The sequence below is a fragment of the Erpetoichthys calabaricus genome, chromosome 6, assembly GCF_900747795.2.
Source record: "Erpetoichthys calabaricus chromosome 6, fErpCal1.3, whole genome shotgun sequence".
NCBI lineage: Eukaryota > Metazoa > Chordata > Cladistia > Polypteriformes > Polypteridae > Erpetoichthys > Erpetoichthys calabaricus.
The window spans coordinates 184,676,830-184,704,542 of record NC_041399.2 but is presented as its reverse complement, the minus strand read 5'-3'; the positions used below and the strand labels follow the sequence as shown (position 1 = coordinate 184,704,542).

The 27,713-nt window shown below is 40.9% G+C and overlaps 1 protein-coding gene across 1 annotated transcript in view; it reads right to left on the bottom strand.

The window, feature by feature from the left end:
- Positions 1–27,713, bottom strand: part of ttc21a (tetratricopeptide repeat domain 21A) — a 97,453-nt gene that overhangs the window by 51,995 nt on the left and 17,745 nt on the right. Inside the window, exons 6-12 of the mRNA XM_028804167.2 lie at positions 26,450–26,607; positions 22,707–22,791; positions 22,455–22,553; positions 16,295–16,487; positions 13,868–13,965; positions 13,498–13,698; positions 2,871–3,000 (exon numbers count right to left, since the gene is read on the bottom strand). Coding sequence (XP_028660000.1) covers positions 2,871–3,000; positions 13,498–13,698; positions 13,868–13,965; positions 16,295–16,487; positions 22,455–22,553; positions 22,707–22,791; positions 26,450–26,607 — 964 coding nt within the window. The remainder of the gene's footprint in view (positions 1–2,870; positions 3,001–13,497; positions 13,699–13,867; positions 13,966–16,294; positions 16,488–22,454; positions 22,554–22,706; positions 22,792–26,449; positions 26,608–27,713) is intronic.

Sequence of the window (27,713 nt, the reverse complement as noted above, 5' to 3'; positions counted from 1 at the left end):
GCAGTTTCATTATTATATTGTTATTATCATTTCATCATTATATGTAAAATATAAAAAAAAATATTCATTGCTGCTTGCCCTGCATACAGTAGACTTATACAGATATATATATATAATATATATATGTCTGCATAATGCCTCACTGGCACGGTGACTACCAAGACAGAAATTTTCTTTCTTTTTATTTTTCTTGCTTTTTAGCTCTTCTGGTATGCGTTCAGACCATAGTGTGTGTGTGGGTGTGTGTGTGTATATATATATATTGTGGCGGACGGCCGGGACCCATGCCCAGCCAGGACACGCCTTTGACACTGGATCAGGGGGAGCTGCCATGGGATACACACTACGTCCCCCAAAACACTTGGTGGCAGCCCTCCTGGGTTGCATCGATGCCACAATCGTGTTACACTGGAGCCCATCCCTGTTGGGCTCCATGGCCACCGCCAGAGGGAGCTGCACAGTTTTCTAAGCCCGTCTGGGTGGCAATACAGCCATATCCGGGAGTGCAGCCAGATGCAGGTTATCAAGCACCTGCAGCACTTCTGGTTGGACTTTAAAGGGAGCCAGCAGCCACCACTCCGAGAGCCAGAGTCGGGAGGAGGAGGACAACGCTTGCCAGGAGGACTGGTAGTGAAGACCTGTGTGTTTTGGTGCTTTTACTTTGGTGATTTGTTTGTGGGACTGCGTTAGGACTGAGGGACACAGATGTGTCCCCCAGCTGAAGAAAAATAAATTTCTTTTATTTTTATGTGTGCCTACGGGTCTCTTTGTGCAGGGTCGGGTGCCCATATAGTGCCTTTCGACTATATATATATATATATATATATATATATATATATATATATATATATATACAGTATATATCAATTAATACAAAACAACACGTTTCACCCTAATTGGGCCTTGTCAGGGGTCCGCAAATTTGCATCCCCTTACAAGGATTGAACGTTAGACATCAGCGTCTGAAGAGAAGCCTCTGACATTTACACCACCGTGGTTGGTTTGCTTATTTCACAGGGTAAAGATCAGCGTATGACATTCTTAGGTCTGAGTCGCTATCGGATTATTTGAGTGGTTACCTACCAGGTAACGCTTGTGGTTGGTTGGCCAGTTGGCAGACATCTACCATGCCTTCTCAGTTGCCAGAAGCAGATCATAGACATGATATATACTGTAGTACCTGCCAAATAATATGAAGAGTACATGACACGTGTTTCACCCTAATTGGGGCTCATCAGGTGTACACACTGTTGCCTCACCTTGCTGGGATCGAACCTCGGAAATCAGCACCTGACGCAAAACCTCAGATGTTGCGCCATGGCGGCTGTTTCGGCTTACTTGACAGGGTGGATAACCACCTAAATATTAGATTGTGATCAGACCTATGCATGTAATACTCCAATCTATACCCTGATTAATGACAATAAAGGCTTCTTCCCCTTCCACGCTATAAGAACAATTATTGTTTCTTCTTTTGCTGTTTCTTTTGCTATTTCTGTTTATCCTTCTCAATTCCCCCCAGGCAAGCTTTGTTCCCCTCCTCTCCTGACTGTGAATCCCATGGCAGAAGCAAAGAGCTCCTTTTTAAGCCAGACCTGGGAGTAATTCTGACACATCAGTGATGTAGCCAGGAAGCAGTTGTGGTTAAGGCGGAACTCACACCTGACAGGGGAGTCTGCCCACAGTCGCACCCAAGGACATGTGAGGGAAATATTCCCTCTGTTTTTTTCTTTGTGTACCCATATAGACAGGGCTGGATTAAGAGCTTTGGGGGCCCGTAGCACATTTCAAATTTGGGGGCCCTTTTGGTCTGCATCATCTGAAGTTTAGATTCTGAACAGTTCAAACCGGACTAAATAATTATTTTACTCTCGATTATAATAAGAATCTTATAATATTTATGTGAATTTTATGTGTTGGGCCCCTAAAGTTTTGTTGTGTAAGAAATTTACAGTTTAAAAACATAAAGATAATATTTTTAAAGACCAGTTTTTCAATGCTACACTTTTTCATTAAATATTGGGTCCACCATTTGGGGGCCCCCGAAATTGCAGGGCCCGTAGCATATGCTACATGTGCCTATTGGTTAATCCGGCACTGCATATAGAGTTTTATAAGAATGTATTTGTACATTTTTAATTTACTAATTAATTCAATTGAATTCCTATTGAATATGCTCTTATTAAGCACACTCCCACTTATGAACCCAGTGTTCTATACCATAATTGCAAATCTAATATAAAACAAAGAAACATCATTCAATATTTAAAAATATACATATTAGTAAAGGGTCATTCCATATAGAAACAACAATAATTTAATTTTGGTTAGAAAACAGTAGGTACAATCATATGTGACGATGCTGTTACATACAATAAGAGATCGAACTGGAGCCGTTTATCTCTGAGAGACGTTTTTTCAACTCACCACATTCCCATCAAATTTCTCTTTCAAACCCCAAACACTTTGCAACAAACAAGCTCAGACTGTCATAAAATGAAAAAAAAATTAAATATAAAAAATGCTCATAAAGAGTAAAAGGCACAATCCAAGCCATCAGTTTGAAAATGGCAAATTTTAGTCAGTCAGTCAACCTTTATGTCTTGTAACAGGACACAGTCGTGCAGTGGCTGATGTTGTTTTGTCACAGACACAGAAGACTGGGCTTCAATCTCTGACTGGTTACCGTCTGTGTAGCATCTGTCCACTACCCCTGTCCTGTGTGTTTTAACTTCCAGTGCTCCATTTTTACTCCCATAACTCAAAGTGACACTCTAAGCTAGCCCAGTTTGTCAGAGTTTGGGTGAAGTAATGATGCTGTTAAAAAAATAAAAATAAAAAAAAAAAAAGAAGTAATCATTCTGCCTTACCTGAAATAAATTTCACTTTTGCCATGAGGTAGACTGCTTCTATTAGGCCTGGGGTTATTTTTACTATGGGTTCCAGTATCATTGATGACTGCTTTACCATAATAGGAAGTGGCTGACCAGGTGACATAGGCTGAAATTAGAAATTAAAAATAAAATGAATTTGGATCTGGACTTCAATGAAGTATCAAAATAACGTGTTTCCTGTCTGTACTAAAGTATAACTTGTAGAACTTTGGATTATTAAGCCCATCAGGCCTGTCTGGTTAGCTTATAGTTTAATTGTCGCAAAGAAGGCTCAGATGAATAAACCAGTATTATACAAGTGGGTAAGCCATTCTGCTCATCAATCACGACTCACCCCCTGTGTACTGTACAGTACTATGGTTCACAGTTGAGACTGATCAATCACCAAAAAAGTCCTCTTTAGGGTATGTCAAGTTAGACGACTTTATCAGCGATTTTCAGGTGTAGCCTTTATTTACAGAATCTTAGAAAGTCAGAGGCAAATGGCAGGGCACTCCTGTAAAGGACAGTTTCGTGGTCTCTCATACCCAACAACTCACTCCAACTAGTCCACAACTCACCCCAACAATATCAGACAGGTTTCATTTTATCTTCAATTGTAGGGATGGGCTGTTAGTGCATGAGAGCTGAGAATCAATGAATGCTCATCCAGTAGTACAATGCATATAAAGCAGCAATGGGTGTTTTGGACTTTAAAAACAGAAGAGAAGCTTGTCTGTCAGATGACTTATGTATTACAGACTACAACAGACTGGAAAACAGGAAAGAAAAAATGGGGCAGAGATAGCGGCTGAAATTGCCATACTGGTTAGCCCTTCGTACAGCACTGGATGCAAGATAAAGGGGAGAGCATGACTGTGCGGGAAGATTGTTTACGCAATTGTTAAATACAGCAGGCCCAGCGATTTTCAGTTGAGTAAACTGGCATGGTCTAGTGACAAAACCATCAAATGCAGTAGGCAAATTTGACATATCCTGCGACTAGAAGCTGAACAATGGTAACATCAACTTAATCCATTTAATCCGTAAAAGACCGAATTCATAATAGACAGCACAAGGCATATACCAGCTCTGGAAGGTATGCCAGTCCACTGCAGGCAACACTTGAGCACATGCTTACACTAACCCATAACCAGAAAATTTAAAGCCAGTTATTACAGTAACCTAATATAAATGTCTTTGAGCTGTAGGAGAACATTCAGGGAAAACATGCAAATTCAACACAACGCCTGTCTTGGGAACCGTATAAGAGCAGTGAACCATTAGCGCTAGCCCCAGTGCCACAATGCTACATCACAAATTTTCTCATATCTTCTTCTTCATTCGGCTGCTCCCGTTAGGGGTTGCCACAGTGGATCATCTTCTTCCACATATTTCTGTCCTCTGTATCTTGTTCTGTTACACCCATCACCTGCATGTCCTCTCTCACCACATCCATAAACCTCTTAGGCCTTCCTCTTTTTCTCTTGCCCGGCAGCTCTATCCTTAACATCCTTCCCCCAATATACTCAGCATCTCTCCTCTGCACATGTCCAAACCAACGCAATCTCACCTCTCTGACTTAGTCTCCCAACTGTTCAACTTGAGCCGACCCTCTAATGTAGTGTTTCCCAACCTCAGTCCTGGGGTCCTCGGTCTCTGTTTTAAATTGGACTCCTTGGCTAATTAAGTGATGTGTTATTTCCCAAGTTCTGTGTTTTGGGAACAATATAGAAATTAGAAAACTAAGTTTGGTAAAAATAAATATTATATATATATATATATATATATATATATATATATATATATATATATTCATGGCATTCGTAGTCTGAATCACAATCTGATTGTATGGGTGGTTACCCGCCAGGTAATGCTTGTGGTTGGTCAGCAAGTCGGCTAACATCCGCCATGGTGCCCTCTTTTCAGGTGCGAGAAGCAGATCATAGAATAGTTGAAATAGTTTTACTGTCAAATACTGCAAAGAGTACGCGACACGTGTTTCGCCCTAATTCTGGGCTCATCAGGCGTACACACTCACTGCATCCCTCTCGGGAATCGAACCTCGATGCCAGAGGCGAAGCCCCTAACGTTGCGCTACGGCATGTGGTTCGTTTATTTATCCTCACAGGTGGCGCAGTGGTAGTGCTGCTGCTTTGCAGTAAGGAGACTGTGGAAGCTAGTGGGTTCGCTTCCCGGTTCCTCCCTGTGTGGATAGCGCTTTGAGTACTGAGAAAAGCGCTATATAAATGTAATGAATTATTATTATTATTTGACAGTATGTAGATCGGGGTAATTACATTCATGGCATTCATAGTCTGAATCACAATCTGATTGTATGGGTGGTTACCTGCCAGGTAACGCTTGTGGTGGGTCAGCAAGTCGGCAAGGTTCGATTCCCGAGAGAGGATGCAGTGAGTGTGTACGCCTGATGAGCCCAGAGTTAGGGTGAAACATGTGTCGCATACTCTTTGCATTATTTGACAGTAAAACTATTTCAACCATATATATATATATATATATATATATATATATTAAAATGTACCAAGCAGTTATATGGAAATAATGTATTTTTTTCTTTTTAACAATATTTTCATGTTGATTTTCAATCTACTTTTCTAGGTGTTCTAATTGTTTAATTAATCCATTATTTACTAATTAGTGGGTCTGATGTTAAAGTAGTTGCAGCGTTTGATTATTCAGTGTCGTGTCTGCTCTGCTCATTTTTAATTGTCATTAATTAGATATAACAAAGGGGGAATACTGCACAGAGAAAGGGAAAAATATAATGAAATCAACAAAAAAGAGTTAAGCTTTTAAATCTATAGTAAAAGCAGAAATATTTCTAAATGTCTTATAAATGTAAAAATCATGCTGCTGTGCTTTTCTGAAACTAGAATAAAAGTAAAATAATACCAGCTAATTAAATGAGATCAGTGTTATCAGGTGTTGTCACTCATTAGGAATCTGGTTGGAACAAAAACCTGCAGCCACAGTGGAGCCCCAGGACCGAGATTGGGAAACACTGGTCTAATGTACTCATTTCTAATCCTGTCCATCCCCGTCACACCCAGTGCAAATCTTAGAATCTTTAACTCTGACAAATTTTCTCATAGATTGTGAAATAAACTATTGGTTAAACAAAGGTTCACTAAATCTGAAAAGAAAATTGTATTGAGGTATGCAATACAAGTCATGAGAGTGAGGATGCCTTGGATTGGGTTGCCAAAGGCACTGATCACAAAGTCCATTGTAAATCTTGTATGTTTATCAAAGCAGACTGTAGGCCTTTAATAGTTGTGGTAGTAGTATTGTCACATATACAGAGAACAGTAAAATTCTTGATGCATATCAAACTATCATAAAATACGCCACTACTTTTATAGTTATTAAATAAATACATTTATAACTCATTTATGGAGCATCTTTGCTGCCATTAAAAGATCCACTTCCACAGGGAAGAATTTAGACTAAGAAAGACGTAGTTTAGTCAATTGCTTCCTACATGAAATCATATACAGTACATTAAGGCTGAACCCGTTTCATGAAAAGCAGCGAAAGTATCAGCAGCATTCCAGTAGCATTACATCTGAACTGTCCTGCTTCTGTTGTTTTTGTGCTGGGGCAGCTTGTAACAGTCACAGACGACAAAACTAATATTCAGTTTTTTAACTTCTATTTCTCTTGCACATTGTGCTGGAACTTCTTTTAAATCTTCTGCAAGACTTCTTATGAGATGACTATATTTTATAGATGAATAAAAAAGTAAATCTGACATTCTGCTTTTCCCTTGGTATTTCATGTAGCATGTCTTAAGGCAGTATAGCACAACTTTGCAGAAACAGAGCTGTATTTAGCTTAACCATCTGCTTTGTTGATTTATGTATCCACTGGCTTTCTTTACTATTCTCTTCTCTTCATAATTTTTCTGTAATTGATTCTGCTATTCCAGTTTAAAAAGGAGCCAGAGTCTGCCTGTTGATGAAAGTGCAATGCTCTGTTAGATTCCACATAATGGCAAAGGTCTATCACCAAATACATTTTACTATATTGTAATGTACGATAACAGTAAAGTGAATTGAATTAAAAGTTGAGTCCATTGCAGGAAACATTACCAAACATGCCAATGCGGGCTCATTTAGGGACATCAGTTAGTTTAAGCTGCATGTCTTTGAAATGTGAAAAGAAACCAGAGTACCCATGGAATACTCATTCAGACACATACTGCCCACAGACAATGTCAGGTCCCTAGAGTTATGAGGCTACAGTGCTAAAACCCCATGCATCCATGACATCCTCACTTCATTCAGTAAGAATGGAACAATTTTCCTGCAAAAAAAAAGAGACAGAGTGGCAATAATCCTGTCAACAAAGACGGGCATTGTGAAGCCTTCATACTTTGGACATTGGGCGGCCAACAATGTGCCACCTACAATTGACAGAGCAGTTAACGAAGAATGGAAGGAATGTGGTTCCTATGTAATGATTGGTGAATGAAGCATGTAAAGAATATAACTTTCTAAAATGCTAGTCATTTTGTAAGGCCATGTGTTTAAAGTGTACACCACACTGATGATATGTAAGAACTACAGTACATCCAGTATTTCTACACATGGATATTTCCATTTACTGTGCATCAACTTAACTATTCAATGGCTTCAAGAATTTTGTGCCTGTTTACAACTGCTTCAGTACTGTAACTGAAAACTACATTTGTAATCAAACTTGAATGCTTGAACAGTACATTAACTAAAAGAGTTATATTTCTCTGTAAAGTGTCCAAGTTAATAATTTTATGCTATATAAGTGACTCTCTGGGGTATAGCAAAGCTGACAAACTCTGGCAGTTATCTTGTCTTGATTTTACTGCATGTAGGAGTACATTTATGTTGTTTGATGTCATTGAGTGGAAAAATACAATTTATATTAGCAGAATATGAATTTCCACTTGTGGACTTGTGGCAATTCAGAATAAATAATTAAGTTAGCAAAAAAGCATTAATAAACAATATAGTTTCATGGATTGGGTAGATGCATCTCTTTGTCGTAAAGCATTTGCTGACCTATGCAGGGCAGGCAGATTCTGTCACACGCTTATATTCTGACCGAAAATGACACACGATACTGTGCCTCCTGAAATCTATCGGAATGCTGGATTAGACACGTATTCGGTTAAAGCAGCACACATAACCCATCTTCCAACCTGTAATTTTTGATGAATAACATAATATTGAAAATACTAAAACATTTACAGTATGAAAAATAAACAAATGGCATTTGCTAACGGAGACCATTACAACTAATTCTTACCTCTAGGATTTGACACTTTTATGTATGATAGAATATACCTTAAAGCAATGTTTTCTAAGCTGTGCTATCTGACTTTGGTTTCTTGCAGTTTATTAATAAGAAAAAAACTGTATTTCTGTTATTGAACCCCTCCTTTAACCAAGTATGATTTTGTTTTTCCATTGCCAAGGTCTATCCTGGTCCTGATAGCATTTGGCTATCCCAAAAAAGGGCTGGAGCAAGTCACTGATGCCTGACCAGGCCACTTCAGCATGTTGTTAACCACAGCCAGTTGCCAGTATATGAACATAACAATGCAGCCCTTGTGAGGGCCTTCACCTGCAAATGGAACGGAACACACAACTGAAAACGTGAGTGTCGGGCTAATGCAGTGCTGCCTAATGGCTACAGAGTCCCGAGTTCACATACTAATGTGTCTGCGTGGGGTTTGTATTGTCTCTCTGTGTTCGTGTTAATTCTCTCTGGCTCCTCTCCAAAAGGGCATGTAGGATTATTACAGGCCCGCAAATGCTTGGATGATATCCAGTGCTGGGTGAGGGAAAACTGTTTGCAGCTAAACGGGGCAAAACAGAAGCTATTGTTGTGGGCATTCCATATCAGATAAAATAAAACAAAAGTCTGGTTGCACTCATATTACTGTAAATGGCCAGATGATTCCCCTATCCTCCTTAGTTACAAACCTAGGTGTTAAGTTTGACCCCACTCTTACTTTTCAAAGCCATATTGTCTCTCTATCTTCGACACATTTCTATCACCTCAGGGATATAACCAAGCTCAGATCATCTCTGTCAATGCCAGATGCTGAGAAGCTGGTTGATACTTTTATATCATACCGTTTGGATTATTGCAACTCTCTTTTTGTTGGTCTTCCCAAAAAGACCACCCAGAAGTTACAGAGAATCCAAAATGGTGCTGCATGTGTACTTACTAATACATGAAAGTGCTCCCATGTACTTCCCCTTTGCTTTTTATTTTATGCTGGTTGTCTGTTAAGCAGATCCACTATAAGATTCTGCTCCTCATAAACAAATGTCTTACTTATTATGCACTCGCATACTGTATCATTGGGACCTTCAGTACTTACTCCATTCACTTCTGCTGTCACTCTCTAGCCTCTAACTTTCTGGATGTCTCACAGATACAATGGATGATCGAGCCTTCTGCTTTATTCATCTGTGCCTATGGAACAAACTGCCCAGTATGTATAGACCTCGCCATACATGGCCATTTTTAAATGGAGATTCAGTGTGCCTTTAGTGATTTCTATTGGTTATTTATTAATATTTTTTATTTTATTATACATTTTAATGTACCATTTTAATGAAAAGCATCTATATTGCCTATCGGACAAAGAACGGAGAAGAGGATACACTTATCTATCTTCTCCTCAAAGCTTATTCTCACCTGGAGAAAGCTGGCAGCACTGTGAGGGTTACGTTTTGCTTTGCGCCCTCCCCCACTATAACCTATTATCTGTGCGGGATGAGCAAAAGGTTTAGATTCGTCAAAAAGTTTGATTTCTGGTTTTCGACTGATCTCAACGTTTTAGAGTTCCCTGATACCGAAAACATCGATATCTTCATGATGCGTGTGTGTCTGTGTTTCACAGTTTCTTGAGGACTGTTCAGAGCTAAAACAGCTGGATGGAAAAATACCAAACTCGAAACTTAAGCATATTATGAGATGATGATGTGTTGAATAGTTTTTGAGTCAAATCATGCAAGAGAAAGAAGCACTCTAGAGGAACCCTCAAATACTGTAATTCTGCAATTAATTATGAATTCTTCTCGTCAATTGCTATCGTAATGTATCGTTTTATGATCAGATAGATCAGCATCAGAGCAGTAAATGATTACTGAAATGTTAGAGAATAGTTTGGGTAACTTGGTTCCTCTGGTGCAAAGCCTACTGATTTTCACGTCTGAATTGTTTTGATTTCTGCAGAGTCTTCAATGTCCTCTAGCCATCTGCTGTTAACATGTAAGCTTAAAGATATGCAGATGGATGAGCCTCTGGTGTCTTGAATAACAGGTCGCAGTTTGTGAGACTCAAGGAGTTTGTTTCTAATATGGAGAACCACAAGGAACAGTCCAGTCTCCTTTTCTCTTTGTTCTGTACACCTCAGACTATAAATATAATAGCAGGTCATGTCACTTACAGAAATTCCCAGATGATTCTGCACTTATGGGGTCTATCAATATGGGGGATGAGACAGAGTGCAGAAGTCAGGTGGAGAACTTTGTTTCTTGGTGCAAAGAAAATTGTCTGCATCTTAACATCAGCAAAACCAAGGAACTGGTTATTGACTTTTGCCGCATCAAACAGCCTCTATGTCTGGTCACTATTGAGGAAGTGGATACAAAGGTGGTCCACTCCTACAAGTACCTGGGGATCCACATTAATGTCAGGTTGTGCTGGTTTCATAACATAATGGAACTATATAAGAAAGAGCAGAGTAGGCTCTCTTTATCCTTAGGAGACTGCGTTCCTTTAATGTGGGAAGTGACATCTTCTTTAACTCTGTGATGGCCATTGCAATTTTCTAGGCTGTGGTGTGCTGGGCTGGTAACATTACTTCAAGAACGGCCCACCAAGTCTATAACTAATTAAAAGGGCAGACTCAGGAACAGGATGCACTCAGGACCCTCTTGAGGTCGTAGAAAAAGCGAGAATTAAAACAAACCTGAGTTCCAATTAAAAAAAATGCTGCACATCCTCTCTCTGACACACTAATACTGAGGACTTTTAGCCAATAAATTATTCTGCTGAAGGGTGTCAAGAAACGCTACAGGGACTCATATATACCAACAGTGATATGCCTGCATAATGCCTCACTGGGATTGGGACTGCCAAGACAGAAGTTTTCTTGCTTTTTAGTCATTCTGGTGTGTGTTCAGACCATAGTATATATATCCATCCATCCATTATGCAACCCGCTATATCCTAACTACAGGGTCACGGGGGTCTGCTGGAGCCAATCGCAGCCAACACAGGGCACAAGGGCAGGAAACAAACCCCGGGCAGGGCGCCAGCCCACCGCATAGTATATTATATATATATATATATATATATATATATATATATATATATTGTGGAGGATTGCCAGCTTTTTACTCCGGCCCTCACCCCCAGGCCGCCAGGAGGAGCTCTCCCAGCAGCGTGGACGTGCCCCGAGTTCCAGCAGGGCCTCATGGACTATGTAGTTTTTATACACAGCCCTGCTGGATACCTTGGGGGCCACCGGGCGTCGCTGTAGGGGGGCTCGTGGACTCTTATGTGCCCTATAACCCGGGATTACGTCACGGTCACATGACAGGAAGAAATGACGTGCTCCCAGGTTGAAGAAAAGGACTGTTTACCCTGACCCGGAAGGAAAAAAGGAACTGTGGACTGATTGGGCAGGAACACCTCCGGGTCAGGGTGTATAAAAGGACTGTGGGAAAGCCCAGACACTGAGCTGAGCTGGGAGGTAGAGTGGCAAAGTGTCTGGGCGAGGAGGAAAGAGTATTGTGAGAGAGAATTGTTGTGTTTATATGAGTGTGGAGTGGAGGGTGCTTTGTGCACAGTTTAATTATAAAATAAAAAAGTCTTGTGCTTTTACAACGTGTCTGGAGTGGTACCTGAGGGTGTTAGAGGTGGCTCCACGCATCTACTGCGACAATATATATATACATAGTACTGTGCAAAAGTTTTAGGCAGGTGTGAAAAATTGCTGTAAACATAGAATGCTTTCAGAAATATAAATAATGATTGTTTATTGTTATCAATTTACAAAATGCAAAGTGAGCAAACAAAAGAAAAATCTAAATCAAATCAATATTTGGTGTTACTACCTATTACCTTCAAACCAGCATCAATTCTTATAGGTACACTTGCACAAAGTCAGGGATTTTGTAGGATTCTAGTCAGGTGTATGATCAACCAGTTATACCAAACAGGTGCTAATGATCATCAATGTCACACGTAGATTGAATCACAGTCATTAACTGAAACAGAAACAGCTGTGTAGGAGGCTTAAAACTGAGCGAGGAACAGCCAAACTCTGCTACCAAGGTGAGGTTGTGGAAGACAGTTTCATGTCATGGCAAGATTGAGCACAGCAACAAGACACAAGGTAGTTCTACTGCATCAGCAAGGTCTCTCCCAGACAAAGATTTCAAAGCAGACTGGGGTTTCAATATGTGCTGTTCAAGCTCTTTTGAAGAAGCACAAAGAAACGGGCAACGTTGAGGATCGTAGACGCAGTGGTCGGCCAAGGAAACTTAGTGCAGCAGATGAAAGACATCAAGCTTATTACCCTTCGAAATTGGAAGACGTCCAGCAGTGCCATCAGCTCAGAACTGGCAGAAACCAGTGGGACCCAGGTACACCCATCTACTGTCCGGAGAAGTCTGGCCAGAAGTGGTCTTCATGGAAGAGTTGCAGCCAAAAAGCCATACCTCCGATGTGGAAACAAGGCCAAGCGACTCAAGTATGCACGAAAACATAGGAACTGGGGTGCAGAAAAATGGCAGCAGGTGCTCTAGACTGATGAGTCAAAATTTGAAATATTTGGCTGTAGCAGAAGGCAGTTTGTTTTTCAAAGGGCTGGAGAGCGGTACAATAATGAGTGTCTGCAGGTAACAGTGAAGCATGGTGGAGGTTCCTTGAACGTTTGGGGCTGCATTTCTGCAAATGGAGTTGGAGATTTGGTCAGGATTAATGGTATTCTCAATGCTGAGAAATACAGCCAGATACTTATCCATCATGCAATACCATCCGGGAGGCGTATGATTGGCCCCAAATTTATTCTGCAGCAGGACAACGACCCCAAACATACAACCAAAGTCATTAAGAACTATCTTCAGCGTAAAGAAGAACAAGAAGTCCTGGAAGTGATGGTATGGCCCCCACAGAGCCCTGATCTCAACATCATCGAGTGTGTCTGGGATTACATGAAGAGACAGAAGAATGTGAGGAAGTCTACATCCACAGAAGATCTGTGGTTAGTTCTCCAAGATGTTTGGAACAACCTACCAGCCGAGTTCCTTCAAAAACTGTGTGCAAGTGTACCTAGAAGAATTGATGCTGTTTTGAAGGTTTGTAGCTTCTCATGACATTGTATTAGAATAAGTGCCACAATTAAATCAATTGATGCTGTGAGTGTATATGTAACATATAGCAACCTAATATCCTTAGGCACAGTTAATGCAGTTCAAGGTCTTGGATGGCTATTGTATATACAGTATGCCATTTGTAAAAAAAAAAAAAAAAAAATTAAATAAAATTAAACTAGTGGAACAGCAAACTTTGTGTCTTTCACAAATGGAATTACCTGTTGTGGACATAAAGCCAAATATTCCTTTACAACATTTAGGAGAAAACTAGGATTGAGCTTCTCAAAATATTCCATTCCCAAAGGCAGGCCCTCCATTCCTGAGAAGTGCAGCTGTATGGCTTCGTTGAGCAGAGCGTTCACAACTTGCTCCCCTTTGTCTTTTCTTGCAGAAAGAACTGCTTCAAGGTATGCAACTTCCTGAAATCAACAGAAGATGAATTGATTCCATCAGTTGCAGCCATGCATTTATTTACCAGGTCCAGTGACTTCTTTTAGTAACCTTGTCACAGAGGTTGTTAGGCATTTTAACAAACTAGAGACTGACAGCACAAGTGAAGTGCAAAATTTTTAATGCTAAAACACTTACTGGTGACCTCCCGATGGATTGCTGAACCTCCCTTAGAAACTCCAGCTGCTGCTCTGCTTCCCCTAGTTGCCCCTGAAGGAGCTGACACTGAATGACACCTGAATGAAGAAGGAACTTTAATGGATGAATCTATTCATCTGTTTTGCAAATTATTCAACAATCTATTTATCTGTCCTTTAAAAAAACAGAAACAGTAAATTAGGTTGATTGTGTCAGTAATGGGGCGGCACGGTAGTGCAGTGGTAGCGCTGCGGCCTCGCAGTAAGGAGACCTGGGTTCACTACCTGGGTCCTCCCTGCATGGAGTTTGCATGTTCTCCCTGTGTCTGCGTGGGTTTCCTCCCACGGTCCAAAGACATGCAGGTTAGGTGCATTGGCGATCCTAAATTGTCCCTAGTGTGTGCTTGGTGCTTGTGTGTGTGTGCCCTGTGGTGGGCTGGCGCCCTGCCCAGGGATTTGTTCCTGCCTTGAGCCCTGTGTTGGCTGGGATTGGCTCCAACAGACCCTCGTGACCCTGTGTTAGAATATAGCAGGTTGGAAAATGGATGGATGGTGTCAGTAATGATAAACTATGGACTAAAAACATTGTGGATTTGCAAGTCTTCAAAACAAACAATAATTCAACACCCTGAAATTAAAGGTAAGAATTGCCTTCTGAAAATCAGTTAGTGCTATCCATGGACTTTTACTTAATGCAGGCTATTTCATTCCAGGTGGCACAGTGGTGCAGCAGTTAGTGTAGCCATTTCACAAACCTAACATCCCGGATTACAATCTTGTGCCTGATCATTGTCTTTGAGGAGCTTTCACATTGTCTCTGTGCCCCCTTGGTTGTTCCCCTGGTGCTGTGGTTTTCTTCCCATATTTCAAAAATGTGCAAGTTAGGTGAATTGGAGATTTTAAAATGTTGTAGGTGTGTGCATGAGTGGGTGCTGTGTTGGATTGGTGCCATCTCCTGGGATGGCTACTGAATTGCACATAACGCTGCCTGGGTGGTCACAAGCACCTGTGCTCCTGAACTGGACTAAACAGTTTTAAGAATGTAATGTCATGTCATGCCACAGTAATCAAATAAATTTGTATGAACAGTTCACCACAGCTGTGACAATGCAGCATGATTTTACTAGGAATACATAAAGAGCCAGTAGCGAGATCTGCACCTGCCATCTTTTGGTTTTACAGTACATGTAAAATGTAGGATGGTAATATTTTTTCCTCATTTCAGAAATTTTCTAAATAATCTGTCCATTATCAAACTGTTTAATGCAGTTTAGCATTGAGAGTGCAGGAGCCTATTTAGGAGGTATCAGGCACAAGGTAAAGCCAATTTTAGATGGGCAGCCAATCCACAACAGGGAATACTCCCAGATACAAACCTGTACACCCTCACGCCTTAGCAAGCTGAAAGTCACCAGTCAACCTACTATGACATCTTTGGGATGTGGAAAGTAAGTCCACTTAGACACAGAAAGAACATGCAATGTCAGCTCAACAGCAGACTGGCCAGTATTTGAAACCAGCTGTCAGACAGCAGGTCTATAGCAAATTAGTATAATATTAAGATTATTTTCTCAAAAAAAAAAACATTCTGATGCTGTCTAGCCAGTGTCACGAATGTGTGTCAGGGTATCTCCTCATGGGCTCTGTTGAGGTATGTGATAACCTGCTGGGGCGAGAGGGGTTGCTGTTGCTAACATTCTCTTTCCCTTCTCTCCCTGCAGCTCTGAGTGAGAAACTGCCCAGTGAGGGCAGTTAGCCCCGCTCCTTCCAGTTTGTGCTATATAAGAAGCCAGTCCACTTGAAAGGAGGTGTCTTTTGTGATCAGAGCGACCTGCCGGATGGAGCTCCAGTAACGACTATCAATTCTGTGGCAAAGAACTGAATTCTTTTGTTATTATTTGCCCAAACGGCTGCTTGTACAAATGTCAAGAGGCATGCTTTTTGTTGGATTTTATTCAATTAAACAGGACGACACAGTTGGTGTCCCAGCTTTTCATCCTTCCTGTGACCTGTTATTTCTGCACACGGCCACACCAGTGATGCCCGGATATAAAAATGGTGTATAAAAAAAGAAAAAAAACAGCAGCATATACCGACAGCAAATCACCTGCATAATGCCTCACTGTGACTGACTGCCAAGTCAGTAGTTTTATCTTCCTTTTTTTGTCATTCTGCTGTGTGTTCAGAACATAGTATGTATGTATGTATATATACATATTTCCATCTGAGGACAAATACAATTCTATTTCTGTTTCTATTGAGATTTTAAAATGTTTGCTCCATATCTGCTGCAAGTCAATCTTTACCTAGTCAGGTAAGCTCAGACACAGAATGGAAAAATCAGGGGTTAAACCAAAGAAACATTCATGGAAGATTTAGTTCTCTTCTCACCATGAAATGATCAAATAAGCCATTAGTGTAGTAGTACCTGTAAGAGCTGCCAGATTGTTTCCATCCAATTTCATTGCATTGGAATACCAATAGGATGCCTCCTGAAGTCTGGACTGAAAGAGTAGCAGGAAACCGAGCTCATTGGCAATGTCCGCCACAGTAGGCGCCTTCATGAGTGCGCGCTCAACTGCATTAGATATTTGCTGTAACAGCATTTGGTTGTTTCCACACTGTTATAAGACCAGAAAGAATACATTTATATAGACAATATTGTGCTAAATGAATTTCACAAAGTTCTTTGGTTTATTTTACACCCAGGTCTGGCTATGTTTACAGCACAGTATACTATGCTGGCTTTCAGGATCAAACCATATAACCTGACCCTCATGTCCTCCTACCTACTTAATCTGCTTCAGGGACAATTCAATTTATTTTTGTATAGTGCTCTTCACAAAGTACAGGCTAAGAGTTGTAGACCAAGTTTGCACTTAAAATACAAATGATTCATTTTTACAAATTACATAATGTACATAAGAAAAGCTAAACTACAAATTAGATTAAGGTCAGGTCAGGTCAGGTTGGGGAGCATGCACTGGTACAGCGTGTTGCCTCACCCACCACACGACGAAACAGCTCAGGATCCTGGCTGACAACCCTTCAGGCATTCACACAGTCCAACTCCACCCTCTGGAATGACCCTTTATCTGCCACATCCAGGTGTTACATGGGCATCCCCTTGGCCTCATCCAGCCACTCGGGTCCTCAACGATGAGAATCCTGCAAGCCGGATCACCCTCAGGGAATCGCGCCACATGGCCATAGTGCTGTAACTGACGCTCCCTCACACTGCAGATAATGTGCCTCATTTGGGACACCATGAGAAACCACTCATTTGAAACAAAGTCAAACCAGCGGTACCCAAGGATTCTCCGAAGAGACACAGTACCGAAGGAGTCCAGACTTTGTCTCAGGACACTGGATAGTATCCATGTCTCGCGACCGTATAGCAAGACAGGACTCTAAAGACTTGGACCTTCATCCTTTTGCAGAGATATCAGATGCACCACACACCCCTTTCCAGTGACCTCATGACACACCCATGCCCTCCCAATCTGTCCACTGACTTCATATGAAGAGTCACCAGAGACATGAATGTCACTGCCAAGATAAGTAAACCTCTCGACAAAGTTGACAATCTCTCCGCAGACAGACACACAAATGATGGCTGTGACTAAGAGGTCATTAAAGGCCTGGATCTTGGTTTTTATTAGGACACTCGCAAGCCCAGACACTCAGACTCCTTGCTCAGTCTCTCGAGAGCCCCAATCAGAGCCTCCAATGACTCTGCGTAGATCACAGCATCAACAGCAATGTCAAGATCAGTGAATCTTTCTTTGCAAACTGATGCCCCATAGCCTCTGGACTCCGCAACCCTGCCCAACACCCAGTCCATGCAAGCATTGAACAGAGTAGGAGCAGAACACACCCCTGATGAACCCCAGAATCAACTGGTAAAAACGAAGAGGTTCTGCCTCCACTCTGCACAGCACTCACAGTACCAGTGTACAGGCCGGCCATGATATCCAGCAGCTTTGTTGGGATCCCACAAAATCTCAGGATGTCCTAGAGGGCAGCTCAATCAACGGTGTTGAATACTTTACGAAAATCGACAAAGGCTGCAAAGAAACTCTGCCGATATTAAACACAGAGCAAAATGAGCAACTTAAAATTGATTAACATACATAGATCTAACAATTGTAAATTAATAGTATTATCAAGAAATCATCATTGTCACAGGCAAGCATCTGGCCTAAGGCAGAAGTAACCTTGGTGGGACACAGAACACACTGAATGGCACTCCTACACTCACACCGGGCCAATTTAGTATTGCCAATACACCAAACCTTAATGTCTTTGGGATATGACAGGAAAGCAGGCTATCTGGAAAAACATGGAAGGGAGCATATAAACTGCTAAGATAGTGACCAAGTTGAGTCTTTTTTTGTGATGAATTGTTTTATTACCACTCAAATATCAAGTAGAAAATTAGACCAAGGATAACACATTCATTCACCAAGAAACAGGACAGTCCAGTTTACTGGATAACAGAGCAACAGGGCGTGGGGTCAGCTTCCTGTGAAGTCAGATTTGCCTTTGTAGAAAACACAGTAATGTGCACAATGTGGCGTTTTGGCACATTTTAAAATAAGTGCTCCGCAGTGATAGCAATGACAGGCACAAAAAGAATTGATTTAAAAGACGTGTGACAGATTACATTGCATTATGCAGCTGCAAAAAAGTAAACAGGTAAACACAAAAGTGTGAAGGAGGTTTTAGGGAGCAATATTCTTAGTTTTCTACATTCCAAGAAACCTTTTAAAATCTCCCAAAACTATTTTTAGTGAGATTCGCATTTCACAACTGCAAAATTGCAGGCAAAACAAACCATAGTGTCAGTTTTGCAAAACTATATATGAAATGAAACTCACCTGTTTCACACATCGTTGGTCAGAATGTAATGGGTAAGAAATATTCCTAATAAACAGCTAGTGACTTTCAATGCATAAGGCTTTTCAGTACAGTAACTCCAGGCCGTGTATTCAAGTAAGACTTTGTTGCTCAATCTCACACTGTTAAGATTCACATAAAATGTTGTTTCCCTAATAACTATGTGAAACGATAACAGATCTATCTTCTTAAAATATTCACACATTTTTGACACTCTACCCCAGCAACATTTGAAAGTGAAATGTGCATCAACTGTGTTTATATTTTTATTACAGAGTGCAAAAGGGAATCCGTGACCCTCAACTGGATCAGGCAGGTGTGAAATTTCATTTTTTTTCTCCAGCCACTAAAAAACATGTATTTTAAATTAAGTGATGTCTTTAAATTGGCCCAATATGAGTTAGTGTTGGTGTGTGAGAGAAATGGCGCCATATCCAGAGTTCATTCACACCTAGTGAGGCAAACACTGAGAAAAGGCAGTGATGGAGGCAGGAGTGCTACTGTAGGTACCTGGCATTGTGTGGGCACCAGCACTAACCAATATGCCACCAAGTCTGTCACACACGTGCGATTGGAAGGCAGCTAGGGGGCCTGAATAATAGTAGTACAGTAATCCGTCCTCGATCAGGGGGGTTGCGTTCCAGAACCCCCCGCGAAAGGTGAAAATCCGTGAAGTAGAAACCATATGTTTATATGGTTATTTTTATATTGTCATGCTTGGGTCACAGATTTGCACAGAAACACAGGAGGTTGTAGAGAGACAGGAACTTTATTCACACACTGCAAACAAACATTTGTCTCTTTTTCAAAAGTTTAAACTGTGCTCCATGACAAGACAGAGATGACAGTTCCGTCTCACAATTAAAAGAATGCAAACATATCTTCCTCTTCAAAGGAGTGCGCATCAGGAGCAGAGAATGTCAGAGAGAGAGAGAGAGAAAAAAGCAAACAAAAATCAATAGGGCTGTTTGGCTTTTAAGTATGCGAAGCACCGCCGGACAAAGCAGCTGCAAGGAAGGGAGCAATATAAAGGTAGTCTTTCAGCATTTTTTAGAGGAGCGTCCGTATCCTCTAGGCCAGTGTGCGAACAGCCCCTCTGCTCACACCCCCTCCGTCAGGAGCAGAGAATGTCAGAGAGAGTGAGAGAGACAGAGAAAAACAAACAATCAAAAATCAATACGTGCCGTTCGAGCTTTTAAGCATGCGAAGCACCGTGCGGGAAGCATATCGCTTGACAAAGCAGCTGCACAGAAGGGAGCAATGTGAAGGTAATCTTTCAGCATTTTTAGACGAGCTTCCGTATCGTCTAGGGGTGCGAACAGCCCCCCTGCTCACACCCCCTCCGTCAAGAGCAGAGAATGTCAGAGCGAAAGAGAGAAAAGCAAACAATCAAAAATCAATAGGACTGTTTGGGCTTTTAAGCATGCGAAGCACCGTGCCGGAAGCATATCACTTGACAAAGCAGCCATATGTAAGCCCAGCAAGGAAGAGAGCAATGTGAAGGTAATCTTTCAGCGTTTTTTGAGGAGCAGCCGTATCCTGTAGGGGTGCGAACAGCCCCCGTGCTCACAATATATTTGAGGAGTTTTATTTAATTTAAAATTTATTTAATACGTGCTTTGGTTGGGTAGCTTCTCAGCCATCTGCCAATAGCGTCCCTTGTATGAAATCAACTGGGCAAACCAACTGAGGAAGCAAGTACCAGAAATTAAAAGACCCATTGTCCGCAGAAATCCGCGAACCAGCAAAAAATCTGCGATATATATTTAAATATGCTTACATATAAAATCTGCGATAGAGTGAAGCCGCGAAAGTCGAAGCGCGATATAGCGAGGGATTTCTGTACCACACCAGACCGGGGGTGGTGAGCTGCACTAACTCTCTCTCTCAATCCTTTGCAGACCATCCACGGGAAATCCCACTAAGTTTTGGCACCATTGATGATGTCACTTCCGGTTCTGGCGCTATTGATGATGTCACTTCCGGTCCTGATGACATCACTTCCAGTTCTGGTCCCAATTACATCACTTCCTGTACTGGCCTTTAAAACCACCATCTTGCCTCCATACCATCAGTTCTGTTTTGGACTTCAACCTGAACACAACTCATAAAAATGAACCTTTTGTAGCCAGGGCACAATATATGGGTGGCTGCCCCACACCTTTTGGATGTACTCGTGTCTTTCTTGTTACAGTGCAATACTACCTTAAACCGTATCCAGCAGTGTAGACAAGCAAAGGGGAGATACACAGTAATTAGCAAGTCCATATTGGACTATTTGTTCTTAAAATAGACTTTTAGGATTATAGATATTCACAAAACATCAGAAACAAGATATTATAATGGGGTTCCCAATTGGAGTAAATTTCACCACTCAGGGTAAATTTGCTTTTAAACGGTGAAGTCACGAAGATCCTCTTTCAACAATTGAATATCCAAAATCGTAGGTGAAAAGCAAGAACAAGCGTCTCACTGACTGATGTGTTCTCATGAACTCAGTGTGTTTTGTTGTGGTATACTGGTATCTGCTCATCATTAGTTGTTTTTAAATAAGTGAAAGAACATCATTGTGTGCTATTATTATTGGTATTATTATTTGAACTTAATAAAAATAATAAAAGCAGTATCTTAGAATTGCCGTGTTGTCATTTGCATTATTATGGTAGCAGTATAAACTGAAATTATGGAACAAAACAGGGTAAATTTGCAAAAGCAGGGGTACATTTTCTTTCAAAAACTTGCCACTGGGTAAATGGAGGGAAAAAGGTTGGAAACCTCTGCACTATACAATATTTAATATAGTGAATGTATAAAACAAATGTAAAAAATCAATGGAACAAACTAACTTTTATTTAACCATTTAGTTCATGTAAAAAGACTTGTTTAATATTTTAAAACAATACCATCATAATTCTCACCACATCCACATTTACAATCAATGAACATGCCTGTAAATCTCTCCTGTGTATGTGCCACAACTTGATTTGCAGTAAATATACAGTAAGATAATAGTTATAAGACATTTCTCACTGCTCATAACATTTATAACCTAAGGTTTTTAGCCTGTCAGAGCATGCAGGCAGTTGTGTTATTGCAGAATTGTTCAATGTTGTATGTGTAATACATAACAAACCTTTCTGAATCCAGTTAAAAATCTGAGGGATGCCAGAGCTTACCCCAGCAGCAGTGGGTACAAGGTAGGAAACATCCCTGGACAGGGTGCCACTCTATTGATGGGCCCACACGCACACACCCATATTCACAGCCACTCAGGCGTCAATTTGGAATTGACAGCTGGCCTAACTTGAACATAATTGGGAATGTGGGATAATAACTAGACTATCCACAGGAGAAAACGTAAAAACAGGTGTGGCACTTGGACTCACAACGCTAAATCTGTAAAGCTTAAGTGCCTCACCCCTACCAACTCTGTTCTGCATACATACTGTGCATGCTTACATTTGCCCTTCATAGCTTGAGTTGTGCAGAATATTAAACACCTTGTCACCCTAAACTGGATTAAGTGGATTTTAAAAGAGACAAATGAAAACATTTTTAAGCAGAAGATGCTCAAAGAATTTAAACACAACACGGGTAAGCACTAGTTATTCATTTCTAAAGCGCAGGGACTGCATATTCCTTTGGGGATGAGCTGGATCAACACAGCAGAGATTTAAATTACAACTTACCATTTTGCTGATGGGACTCAGTATCGTACTGTGAAGACTTGGATTGCAAGGTTCTACAGTTTCTAGGACGCTAATGATTTCACCAACATGAGAAGTCGTCTATAGGAATAAAAGAATAACCAAACAAATATCTGATACCTCCTGCATACAAAAATATACTATTAATTAAACTGAACAGCAGTAATCTTCATACAAGTACACTAACCCACCTTAACTAATACTTACACAAGTGAAGAGGTGAATTTAATTTACCTTTGCCAGATCACCTTCCTTTGCCAGGCTGTAGACAGCCATGACTTGAAGAGCTTCCAGATTAGTTGAATCCTTCTGTAGAATTCTAAATCAAAGAGTACAAAGCATAAATGTCTCTCACAAAAATGAATGGGAGTCATAGCTCCAGGAGGCTGGATTTTAATACACATCTCAGTTACAGTCCATGTGATCTTTGCATGTTCTTCCTGTGTCTGACTGGTTTTCTGCAGTACTCTACTATTTCTCCGATATCTCATAGATATTAATTAGCAATTCTAAAATGGTACAATATGACTAAGTATTGTGGTGGATAGCATGCATGTGCTGGTGTCCCTGCCAGGATGAGTTCCAACTCCTTACCTGGCCAGGATGCCAACCTAGTGAGTGGGCAGAAGAGAGATAGGGCGGTCCCTGTCTCAACCAGAAGATGGACAGAAGTTGCCAATCTGGAAGTGGATATGCTGGCATCTTGGCGAGGCTGGATCAAAGATACTCACCTGACTAGGAGACCAGTATAATGGAGCACAGGAGAAGACCTGAAGTACCCATATAGACACTGGCAGGGCATACTGGGAACTATAGGAACCCACCAGGGGGTTCTACAGGGAGTTATGATCTTTACTTTGTGGGACTTCCACCTGAACCAAAAGCACTTCCTACGGACAACATCCTTGCACCAGAAGTACTCCCAGGTCATACATAAAAAAAGCCTCTCTACCTCATCTCAGTTGGAGATGAGCGGAAGAAGACAAAGCTTACCAGGGAGGAATGGAGGAGAAAAACAGAGAAGAGAATTGTATTTGGCAATGGATTGAGACAGAAAGCTTTATGAAAGTATTTTCCATCCATCCATTTTCCAACCCGCTGAATCCTTTCGAACACAGGGACACGGGGGTCTGCTGGAGCCAATCCCAGCCAACACAGGGCACAAGGCAGGAACCAATCCTGGGCAGGGTGCCAACCCATCGTAGGACACACACACCCACACACCAAGCACACACTAGGGACAATTTAGAATCGCCAATGTACTTAACCTGCATGTCTTTGGACTGTGGGAGGAAACCAGAGCACCTGGAGGAAACCCACGCAGACACAGGGAGAACTTGCAAACTCCATGCAGGGAGGACCCGGGAAGTGAACCCAGGTCTCTATACTGCAAGGCATGAAGGTATTTTGTTAAATGAAATAATTTACGGGAGTGGTGTTTGCGAGGTTGTGTCTGGTGTTTGCGTTGCTGCTCTGCCCCCTACAGGTCACAATTGTCATGACAACAAATAATAGAAGATGCCTGTTTTTTCTCTTTTCTTCACTGTCCTTTCACTGTCTCCTTTACTCTTACTTTTTTAGTAAACCACGGAAATCTCAACATGTCATTTTTATTTGCAGCTTGCATCTCTTATTGCTTGTCTCAGCCATTATTACTGAATAAACACAACACATTTTACTGATTAGTAGATAACTTCCACGGACAAAAGCATCACTTCTTCTCTCTGCTAAGAGGAATGTCTTTGATGTCACACTTCATCAGCGGAGAATCATCTTTTAACACACTCTCAAATAAAGCTTTACTCTGAGGTTCAACCTTTACATAACCTCAAAGTGCTAAGCTGAACCACAGGGTTATTGTGGTCTTAAATTTGGGTTTCTTCTACATTGATGGCTCTTGGTCTAAACCTGTGCATTAGCCTGCTGAACTAAAGGACTATTTGTAAAACTCACCAAGAAACTAAAGCTGCCCAAATTTGCAATATTTGATTCTGTTGGTCGTGGAGTCAACTACCAGCAACTTTGGTGACTTGTTTCATTATGCATCTACCACCAATGTGACATTCTCACAATCAAATGGCATTTTGAGCTCAAATATAATTAATATCAGTGCAATTGCAGTACCTTAATTTCAGATTTCAAATTTCCTTAAATTGCTTTTTGTAAGATCTTCCACAACAGCAATCCTTTACCCACCAAATTCAAAGGAAACCCCTCCACCTCAGTGAATGTTGTGGCAGATGTGCATATTTTTCTGACTGGCTACGCCACACTGGTCCAGTATGAACGACTGAGTGGTCTCCATGGGTTGGACTGGTACCCTGTCCATTGCTGGCTTCTGAATATCACCCATTACTACCAGGACCGGCTCTGGATCTCTGTGACTTAGCATTCAAGAAAAATAGAAGAACTTGATTTATGCAATATTTTACTTTAGGTAGTTTCTACAGTTGTTATTTTATGCTGTGGGTATAGAGCATGATGTGAAGATCTGTGAAACAATCTCGCACTTTACGTATTGGTGCCTCCATTCCTTGAATCAGTTCATTCGATGTAAGGTCATGGGTGTGTAGTCCACAATGAATGGGATGACCAGAGGCAGCCATAGGGATGTACAGGGCCTAGAGCTGACCAATCCCATGCAGGGCCGGTTACGTCAAACGCTATTACTGGTATGTGTGGACTGCATAAAATTGAGCACGAATGTAATAAAAATAATGTTAACATACACTGGATTTTCTCATTACAGTATTCAGCTAAATTTTTGCAAGATAACACGCAGACTTTATTAAACTATAATGATATAATCTATTTCAAAAGTGCAATTCATAATTCATGACAATACCATGACAGTGCAAAATGTGATGCAGTATCATGCGGAAATTAGCAGGGCCTCTTCCAGAAAAGTACCCAAATTACAAGTATACATGTATGGAATTTGACCTTGAAGAAGGATTTTAAAAGGGTTCCTCATAGAAGCATCTCAAATATATATATGTTACGGCCAAAACCCGAAGTTCTGCCAGTTCCCTAATTGGCCGGCCATTTCGCATTTTGGCAAAGAAATGTGGCCAAAGTCCGAATTACTAGAAATGACCAGTGTATATGCTACTTTGGCTGGCCATTTTGCGAAGTGGCGAGAACTCCCTGTCAAAATTTGATGTGCTGATGTAAGAATGTCTGCTCAAGGTGCGAAGATCCTTAAAAATTTAGATGCAGATTCAGAAGTGAATTTTCCATTCTGCACGAGAAACTGCTCACACTGGAATCCATAGGCACAGAAGAAAAATCACTATGAACCGTCGCGTCTTCCTGGCGGCCAAGGGTAAACTAGATGCAATTGCACTACTAAGTGTGCAACAAATCGCTGCTCATGCCTTTTTTCTTCCGACTTTGGCCCTTTGCCCCATGCTATTTCACAAAATGGCTGGCCAAATCCTGAAATCAAGGAAAGATCGGACATTGGCTGGTCAATTTACAGAGACATTGGCCATTTTCTGATTTGGCCGAACACACACTTCCCACTTTGGCCGATTTCAGATTTTGGCCATAACATATATAGTGTAGAATATAACTTGACAAATCTACTCGAACGGGACACGTGGACCTCAAAAGTGGAGCCCCCTTAGGCACGGGGCCTAGGGTGGTCGCCCCACTTGCCACCCCCAAAAGCTGCTCTTGGGAATGGCAGACCATCATGTTGTACATACAGCCATACACTCACATTCATTCACACTGGGCAATTACACTAAGCAATGCAACACACCTAATTCAGAGATGTGTGAGGAGTCTGCAGGGAAAGCATATGACAGCATGAGAAAACCATTCAATCTACACACAGCAGACTGTCATATCACCCACGTCCACATTTAATACCATTAACTCTAGCTTTTTACCCAGTGGAATGTTGAAATGGCTAAAGGTGTAAAAACTTCACAAAGAACTGCAAATATTACAAGTTAAATTATTCTTTTTACCTCCGTGCAGTTTCCAAAGTTTGTTCCCAGTTCTGCTGAGCAAGAAAAAGCTTCATTTTCATAAGCAATGCAGGCAGAAAATTAGGATGTGATACTATTATCTGGTTGACAATTTCAAGGGCTCCTGAATAATTCTGTTTGATTGTAAAATATTTCACCTATTTAGGAAAAAAAAGTCCACATTTAGCGAATGTTATTGTCATTAATTATTTTCTTAATTATTTATTTGCAGCACAAAGCAATGGTGGCATCAATATCAAACAGCAAAAAAACATTGGTGTAACCACCTCTTGCAAGTGTAAAACTGCTTTTTGATAAAGGATACTTAGAGCAGAGCAGACTAACATTTTTCATGTTTTCATTCTTGGAATGAAATAATTTATTTAGTAAAAACATAAAGAAGATCAGGAATGCACTGTTAGTACAGACCATAAATGAAGTTTGAGTGAAAACACGCCAAATGAAGATATGGCAATTTCACCTAAAATCCTCAGTTATAGGACAGAAGATTAGATCAGCTACTGTACCAAATATGTAAGTGAGAAGTCCCTCAGAATCATTGAATACTGGGGGGCGGGGGGTCAACAAAAAATACACATACTGGTATTTTGTAATCACACACAAATATAATAATTATTTATTTGTCACATACATAGTTATACAGGACAACACGCAGTGAAATGCATCTTTTCGCATACCCCTTGGGGTCAGAGCGCAGGGTCAGCCATTGTACAGCGCCCCTGGAGCAAGTGAAGGTTAAGATGCAGAGTAGCATCTCTTTTGGCAGTGACGAGGATTCGAACCGGCAACCTTCAGGATGCCAGCGCATGTCCATGTTTTTGATAGACACTGACTTTTTTGTCAAGATACCATAACATTAATTTATAAACGCAGCATTACAAGCATTGCTAATGACTAATACTGCTTGAAATGGCTGATTTTAAATTTATTTTTCACATCAGACTACAAAGTCCTGTTTTCAGCAGCCATTGCTTCAGTGTCCTAATGGTAAACTCCCTTTGCTTATGCTTAATTAATCATGTTTATATGCTAATTGATTATTAGAGAAATCTCTGTAATTGCATTAGCACAGCTGAAAGCTGTTATTCTGTTTAATAAAGCCAGTGAATTGTCTTTCTTTTGGTTGCAAGACACTGCCACCCCTAAAAATACAGTTCTGGGTTCAGAAATAATCGAAATGAAACAACATCCTCAAGGAACATGTCAATCTATTGATTTGTTTTTTTGGCAGAATGAAGGAAAA